At 35.3% G+C, this 9068-nt stretch overlaps 1 protein-coding gene across 4 annotated transcripts in view; it reads left to right on the plus strand.

The window, feature by feature from the left end:
- Positions 1-8482, plus strand: part of PRKG1 (protein kinase cGMP-dependent 1) — a 1231781-nt gene extending 1223299 nt beyond the window's left edge. For all 4 annotated transcript variants that reach the window (XM_059899096.1, XM_059899095.1, XM_059899097.1 and 1 more), the window contains 4 exons: positions 4176-4298; positions 4383-4445; positions 5595-5661; positions 7480-8482. In XM_059899096.1, coding sequence (XP_059755079.1) covers positions 4176-4298; positions 4383-4445; positions 5595-5661; positions 7480-7578 — 352 coding nt within the window. In that variant the 3' untranslated portion in view covers positions 7579-8482. The remainder of the gene's footprint in view (positions 1-4175; positions 4299-4382; positions 4446-5594; positions 5662-7479) is intronic.
- Positions 8483-9068: the final 586 nt, after the last annotated feature.

A 9068-nucleotide genomic window follows, 5' to 3' on the forward strand; every position in this document is an offset into this window, starting at 1 on the left:
CATGGGAAGAGTTCAAATTGTTATCTAGAATTTCTTTGCGGCTGTTGAAAGCATGATCTCTTTAAAAAAGTAACTTCACAGATGTCTGTAAGTGTTCATAGATGAAAAGTAGTAAACTTGCAGAGCTCAGGAACAGTACAAAGCTGAAAATCATATTATAAGCAAAAGAAAATAGAATAATAGCAATTAAAAACCCAGCCAGGGAGATAGTAGATAGACCTTAGGAAAAAAAAAAAAAAGGATATAGAAATTATTACAGAAAGAAGATACAGAAGTCCAAGGAAATAGGAAAAACAACTATGTATATGAAGAGACGATTACAAGTGGGATACAAAACATACTCAATTACATGATAGAAAATTCATGACATAGACCAGTCATGGATGGTCTCAGTGGATCATTTTGATCAACAGTGACCATGGGGAAACAGAGTCATAACACCACCATGTGTCCTAGTGCAATTTCCTAGCTTCAATGATAAGGAATAATCATATAGTCTCTAAGCTACAAAAGCAGGTCATATATGATGATGGGAGTGAGGATTAGAATTCAAGTTGGCCTCAACTTTCTCTATAGCACCTTTAATGCCGAAAGATAGAATATTAAGAACGATGTAGTTCTGAGAGAGACAGAGTACAACTCAACTAATTTATATGAAATTAAGTTATTCTTAAGATATAAAGTGTGTACCCCAGGGCTTTCTTAGAAACACTACTGTATGACCAAGTCAACTAAGAGATGAATCAAAATAAATTTGGTTATTAAGCAGAATGGAAATGTTATAGTCTTTGGCAATTTTAAAAGTTAAGGTGGGAGAGAGAAGGTAGGAATGACTATAGGAATACTTATTTCTCATAATTCACAATTAGGAATCTTAAGTATTTTTTACAATTGAATTATGTCATTATGAAAAAGAAAACTCCAAAGTGTTTAACATATTTTTTCTTTTTTTAAAATTTATTAGAGTATAGTTGATTTACAGTGTTGTGTGTCAGTTTCAGGTGTACAGCAAAGTGATTCAGTTATACATATAGCTATTCTTTAGATTCTTTTCTCATATAGGTTATTATAGAATATTGAGTAGAGTTCCCTGTGCTATATACAGTAGGTCCTTGTTGGTTGTCTATCTTATGTATAGTAGTGTGTGTGTATTCATCCCTCCCTGCTACGTTTCCCCTTTGGTAACCATAAGTTTGTTTTTGATATCTGTAACTCTGTTTCTGTTTTGTAAATAAGTTCATTTGCTTTTTTTAAATTAGATTCCACATATGAGTGATATATGATATTTGTCTTTCTCTGGCTTACTGCACTTAGTGTGATAATCTCTAGGTCCATCCATGTTGCTGCAGATGGCATTATTTCATTCTTTTTTATGGCTGAGTAATATTCCACTGTATATATGTACCACACCTTCTTTATCCACTCCTTCACTGATGGACATTAAGGTTGCTTCCACGTCTTGCCTATTGTAAACAGTGCTGCTGTGAACATTGGGGTGTGTGTATCATGTTTTTCTCCAGATGTGTATGCCCAGGAGTGGGATTGCTGGATCATATGGTAGCTCTATTTTTAGTTTTCTAAGGAACCTCCACACTGTTCTCCATAGTGGCTGCACCAATTTACATTCCCACCAACAGTGCAGGGAGGGTTCCTTTTTCTCCACACCCTCTCCAGCATTTATTGTCTGTAGACTTTTTCATGATGGCCATTCTGACCAGGGGAGGTGATACCTCACTGTAGTTTTGATTTGCATTTCTCTGATAATTAGTGATGTTGAGCATCTTTTCATGTGCTTTTTGGCCATCTGTATGTCTTTTTTGGAGAAATGTCTATGTAGGTCTTCCACCCACTTTTTGATTGGGTTTGTTTTTTTTTTTTGATAGAGAGTAATCCCTTGTTGGTTGCTTCGTTTGCAAGCATTTTCTCCCATTCTGTGGGTTGTCTTTTCATTTTGTTTATGGTTTCCCTTTGCAAAAGCTTTTGAGTTTAATTAATTTCATTACTTTAGGAGGTGGATCCAAAAAGATTGCTGTGATTTATGTCAAAGATTGTTCTGCCTATGTTTTCCTCTAGGAGTTTTATAGTATCAGCCTTATATTTAGGTCTTTGATCCATTTTGAGTTTATTTGTGTGTTAGGGAGTGTTCTAATTTCATTCTTTTACATGTAGCTGTCCAGTTTTCCCAGCACCACTTATTGAAGAGACTATCTTTTCTCCATTGTATGTTCTTGCCTCCTTTGTCATAGATTAATTGACCAGAGGTGCATGGGTATATTTCTGGGCAAAAAAAGATTTTTTTTTAACTTCTTAAGAGAAGTCTTTTAGGAATTAACGTTGTTGGTGAAGAAGCACATATTGAAATTTAGCATTTTTTTTCAGGTTTAACTTCAAGTAAAATTAAATTGAATACTTTTTTATTTTGAAAAGCATGTATATCATAATCCTGTGTCTCTCCATCTACATCATAGAGAAATGTATGAAATTTATATTCATCAAATGTCAGTTATTTAGTGGTGTTGGATGGTTTTTACTTTCTTCTATTTTATATATGTTTCACATATTGCCTGAATATCTTGGACAGAACATGCATGGCTTGCAAAAACCACAAAAGTCACCTTTAATGAAATTATTTATGTTAGAAAGAACAAAAATCAACGCAAAAATATAAATTAGAAACAACATTAAGTTGATAAAAAAATCAAAGATGTGGTGGTTCTTCATGTTTAAAGTGTAAGTAAAAACCGGCAAGTTAACTTGAGAGTAGAGAGAGAATTCTTAAGTTCTAAGAATACTAAATAGAATCGGATGTTAATACATTATAAAAAGTGGTTTAACGTGACAGGTGACAGTTACTGACAAAGTAAATAGAAAGTACTTGTTACAGAAAATAGGGACAAAACCTTAACGCAGATCCTATCACAGCCCTTTTTAAGCAATTCATTGTTTTCAACTTTCTCAACAGAAGGAAATATTTGAACTGCTATTTTATGGATAGACAAAAAATAATCCAGAAAACGTCTTCCCCCAAGAAACATGAATGAACCCTATATTAGGAGAATAATTAATTCCAAAGAAATCATCTGTCAAGGCACATCATAACCTCCCTTCTGAACTGTGGGAAAGTTGATGGAAGGAGCTGACTTTAGTCACATCTGTATTCCCTGAGCCTGGCACAAAGCCACAGTCTAAGGATGGATAGGCAAATAACCCAACAGATTTGGCTTATGAGGGATTGGGTATCACATCCTTTCTAACAGAGGATGTCTTGCGTTAGGTTATCTACTGAGGATGGATAAAGAGGGAGAAAAGGATAGGAAGAGCACTGTTCTGTAGAAGCATTAGTTCAACAAATATTTACTGACCACTTACTATGTGTTTGTTAGGCATTCCACCAGACTCTGGGAATACCAGCGGGGACTGGAAGACAGACATAAAACAAATACTCATCAAAATGAAGTAGTTACAAAGTATAATAAGTGGCATAAAGGGTTCTATAAGAGCATAACAGGTGAATCTAACTTAAAGTTTAAATTCCAGTATTAGCTTGATTAGATTATTACATTGTTTGTTGGTTGATAATGGTTATATGATTAGTTACATTTGGGTGATCAGAGCAGGCCTTTTTGAGTAAGCAGCATAACAATAAGTGAGGCATTAGCCAGGAGGCCTGGGAAGTACCTTTCAGGCAAAACAAACAGTGCCCTGAGGTAGGAGAGTGCTTGGTACTTCAGAGGAGCAGAGAAAGACTGGTCTGCCTGGATCCCAGTGAGTGAGCGTGGTAATGGCATGAGATGGGGTCGTACCAGTGATGTCCTTGTAGCCCATTCTAATGATGTAGGACTTCATCCCAAGTGTAATCAATCAGTGAGCTGATAAGTGTGAGAAAGGGCCAAAAGTAGAAGTTTCCTGAATGACTAAGGACAGCAAGAGGGGTTAGTCACCTACACTGAAATGAAATGAGGGGAACAGTGGACAAACTTGACCCATTTATGGGTTTTGCTAAACGATTTGCTTGGAAACATTTCCACACCGTTTTGCCATTAATCAAGTTTCATTTCACTATCACTATTAATATATGTCCCCAAATAAGAATGGTCATTTGTGGAGTTAGTACTTGGTTTTCTAAATAAGAAACCTTATTGTTATATCTCTTTTCATGTCTCTCATTCTTGCAGCCCACCTTTCTCAGGCCCAGATCCTATGAAAACCTATAACATCATATTGAGGGGGATTGACATGATAGAATTTCCAAAGAAGATTGCCAAAAATGCTGCTAATTTAATTAAAAAACTATGCAGGTAAGCATTTCAACCACATTATTTTTTAAAGGATCATAATATGGAAACAATTAGATTCCTTAACAATTATTATTTTATTTTTAGGGACAATCCATCAGAAAGATTAGGGAATTTGAAAAATGGAGTGAAAGACATTCAAAAGCACAAGTAAGTGTTCTTTCCTTATAACTTTAGGTTTGAGAGTTCAGAAAGTATTTTCCCAGGCTGATGTTTTTAAGTTAGTGGTTATATATAACTGATGCAATTAGTCTATGGGAACATCCAAGGAGACATGTAGACTAGTTAGCCTTGTTATTTAAGACCTTTCGAGTTGTGTCTCTGGGACTTTATTTAGACACATCTGACCCTCTGACATTCTAAACAACAGATTCACTGAATTTAGTTTTTCCTGACTCTAACTAACTAGCACTTTTCCTCTTGAGCATGAAGAAGAAATATATATTTTTAATCCTGGAATTCTATTCTCTACCAGAATATTAAAAACAAAAGTACTCCACCATATATGATGCCTCATTTCCTTGACTCAACCTAAAATATATTTTTCCAACCATTTCCTAGTTAGAGTACAGTCTTTTTTCTCTGTCATAGCATCTATTTTGTTTCCAAGCAATAGTAGCATCTTAAATATCAGGCCTTATCCATGTTGACTGACTGGATGTATCTGAAGCTAAACTAAGACCATATTGGTTTTTCCCTATTAGTCTGTTTCTGTAACATGCACAGGAAATTCACATATCTACCAAGAGGAATGTGTTTACCAAAATACCTATGAATGTCTAAAAGCCCTGCCAGGAATTTGGTGTAGGCATTTGTGAATGATGAAACCTTTCAAAGACAACAACAACAACAACAAAAAAAAGAAAGAAAATGGGATACTTAGAGACCAAGACAGTGATGTGAACAGGTTAATTAACTGAGGCTGCCCACTGAATCAGTGACAAAGATGGAAAGATAATTTTCTGTCCTGACACTTCATGCCCTGATTCTACCTTCTTAAAATAAATATCCTGTAGGGCCCAGCATATTATGGCATTTATTATGACTGAAATTACTAGAATAAAAAGGAGTTGCTTTCTAATTGGTGTCTAAAATTTTGACAATTAGATCTTTTAAAAATATGCATTCCATTTAATAAGCTAACATTTAAAAACCTGCAATTAAATTGAAAATGTTTTTGTCATATTGAAAATGTTTGCCTACTTTCCATCAGTCATGGACATCAATATATAGGTTGCAATGCGAAGGCTTCAGCTGAGGTAAAATGTCTTTAACTATCTACTTCTTTTCCTTTCTTAGATGGTTTGAGGGCTTTAATTGGGAAGGCTTAAGAAAAGGCACCTTGACACCTCCTATAATACCAAGTGTAAGTAGACTTTCCAGCTTGTACTAGTGTGACACACGTGAAGGTGTGTGTTTGTCAGTCATCAAAGGTCTGCTATTTTTACATTTTTATCCTATGATCAGATTAAACTGTAGGAGAAATACCAGGTTAAAATAGTGACATCTTCTAAAATCCAAGCTTAAAAACGGTGTTAAATATTGACAGAAGAGTATCATGAACCTTTTTTTTCCCCATAATATAAAACCTTTATACATCTTTGCCCAAGAATATATTCACAACCTTATTTAGTCATATTCATGAATTACCACCAAAACTATGTACACTTTTAAATTTCTGCACATCTGTGTTCTCTCTATACAAGATGCAATAAGTTCTTAACAATTTAGTGTGTACTTGAGTATACTTGGTATGAGTTAGGATTATCTGCTATTGTTACCTTCTGTTTATGATTTCAGTTTACTCTCCACCATGCTCTGTCTCCAAGAGTCCAACCCAAATGGACCACATCAAAACATTCCCTGCCCTTTGGTTTCCTGTTGGGTGTGGTCAACAGTCCAGCAACCAGTTTCAACAGCTTTCAATTCCTTCCTGGCCAATATTGTTTCACTTATGCCCCACATAGCTCCTCCTCCCCTGCCCCCATAGTACTTTGAAGCACTCCTCAGCACAATGGTGTTCTTTTAAATTCTCTTTTCTTAACACATCAGGTGTTTTGTTAAACTGGTAATCCACTAAGTAGACTAAGTGTTTACACTGTATTAACCTGAAATAGATTTCAACTGACTGCATTTATAGATACAATACTATATCTAGCTAATAAAATGTGATGTGATGTGTCTTAACTAAGGAGGAGAGGGCTGCTTTGCAGTCCTGAGCCTTTCATTTATATACTTCCTTTTTCTGGGACTAATTTAAGATCGCTTCTTCTATAGAAATATTTTTCCTACTTCTAAGATTTATTTCTATGCTAATATTTATGTTTATTCACAAAGCAAATTACAGGTGCTAATTGCATTCATAAAGTTTTACTTTTAGAACAAGAACAATATAAGAAACTTGAAGAGGTAAATATTAAATCTAAATTACCCTAACTTATATTAACCAGGGGTCTCCTTTTATGCAATCAGTAGTGTTAAATTATATGGGGGAAATAAATTTATATATATATATATAAAATAGAATATGAGGTTCAAAATATTATAGAATATAAGGGAAATTAAAGTGTGTTTCTTTACTGCTTTTACTCATGCTCTGCAGATTGGACTTTGCCCAGTAAACTTGTAAGAGTTTTTGCTTAAGTTTAGAAATGGCTATCATACTTAAGGATTTTTGTGTATTTATTCTAAGATGACTTCTGCCTATTTCTCATTTCACTCCCCTCCTCTTTTATACAGTAGCCCAGTTAACCTCTTTTAGATACTTCATAGCATGGAGCTCTCGCTTTCTCACCTCAGGACCTTTGCATGTGCTATATACCCTCTTTATCAAAACCATTAATTCTTAGGTTTAATACTTTTTCAAAGAGGCTTTCCACGATCACTCTTTTTTACTCATGACACCTTGTATTTTTTCTTCATAGCACTAACCAAAGTTTATAATTATCTACAGGTGTAATTATTTGTTTTAATCACACAATTCATTCTTTCCTAGAGTGTAAACTCTATGAGGGCAAGAGCAATGTCTATTTTTATTCACCATTGTAACCCCCAATACACAGGACAAACCTGCTCCTGGTACACTCCAAAAATAGCCATTGAATATGGAATGAATAAAGAATGTTTTAAAAATTTAGCTTGGAATGCCCCTAAAAAATTTTACTGTTCGTTCTCTTGTTTGCAGGTTGCATCACCCACAGACACAAGCAATTTTGACAGTTTCCCTGAGGACAATGACGAACCACCACCTGATGACAACTCAGGATGGGACGTAGACTTCTAATGTATTTCTCTTACCTGCTTCTGCCTTGCTGAAGACAGCTTTTCCTGAGACACAGCTGCCAGCAAACCTGAAGGAAAGAGAGAAGATTAGTGCTCGGGGTCACCATGATGCCTTTGATCGATGCTGCTCCAGTAACTACAGTGGCATTAGGACTTATTGCTTAGATGACAATAGTGCTCTTTACATGTTTTCTGTTTGAACCTAAAAATAGCAGTTGACATGGTGGTCCTGAAGCAAAGCCTTTCACCAGTAAAGAAATGTTTCCTATTGTTGCGATGATCTTGCTTTGCTCTGATTATAATTTGAAAGACTGTAAGAAACACTTCAAAGAGGGTCAGTACCTTGCTAGAATTATCAAGAAGATCAAAAAATAATATATTGGGTACGATAGATTAGATTACTGTGGTACAAAAACTGGACTCTTCCCTTTCTTCAAGTGAGGGGTGTAGACTCTATTACTGCAAGCTGGTGTAAATACCGTATACAAGAGGACCACACATCTGCTGGTCACAGAGTTCATGTCAAACCAGTGCTAGAAGTTTCATGATTTTCTTTCCCAGCAGTGCTGATGACGAGACTGAATGTTACCTTTCCTTTCTGACAGATTTTAAAAATTGGTATGATAAAAGCACAACTGCTATGGATTCTGCTGAGAACTCTCATAGCAGGTATATATGTGTTTTCACAGAGGACTGAAGAACACAACATGCATGATCTTTGTTTCTTTTTGATAAATTGGCATGACAGAGTGGAAAAAAAGCAATTCACAAACCATTTCATATTTTTTAAAATAGTGTGCTTAAAGATGGTCCTGGAAATAAATGACTAGCAGCCAATTGGTTTTTATTTATCTAACACACCCTCAAACTGAGGCTTAAAATATTCCCTTTTATAAAAATAAACCCTTAGGGTGGGGTGGGTGGGAGAGGGATTAAGATCCATCCAAAAAAATAAAAACTATATAGAGGTGCTATGTATATCTTTCATCTGTAAATGTCAGTGTCTAAACAGACCACACAAATTCTAATCATTACATGTGTAGCCAGAGAATCAAGCATTTTCACTAAATTTATCAAACCAAACTTCTGTCAGATTTCACTTATACAACATAGTCTAGGGTTGAGGGAGAAAGGTGACTAAACACATACTTGAACTAGCTTCTTGTCTTAGGCCTGAACCAAGAAAACAAAAAAGAAAGCAAGCACAAAATCATTAAGATTCACCCGATGAGAACCCTTACCTATGTGAGGTCAGGGAACAAGACAAGAACCTGGTCAGGTGTGATTACCTTTTTGTCAATGGGCAATGAGTCTATTAGCATGTGAAAGGAGGAAAGGAGTAGAAACAGGAACCGGATTTCTTGAAAGTAAATTGGAGCTAAATAGAACAGAAATACTACAATTCTGAAATATCAGACTAGCGAGGAAAGACCAGATTTGAAATATCGAATTGATTTGCTTTTTCACATGGGGAAAAGAATCAGCAATTTA

Source organism: Balaenoptera ricei, chromosome 16, assembly GCF_028023285.1.
Source record: "Balaenoptera ricei isolate mBalRic1 chromosome 16, mBalRic1.hap2, whole genome shotgun sequence".
Lineage (NCBI taxonomy): Eukaryota > Metazoa > Chordata > Mammalia > Artiodactyla > Balaenopteridae > Balaenoptera > Balaenoptera ricei.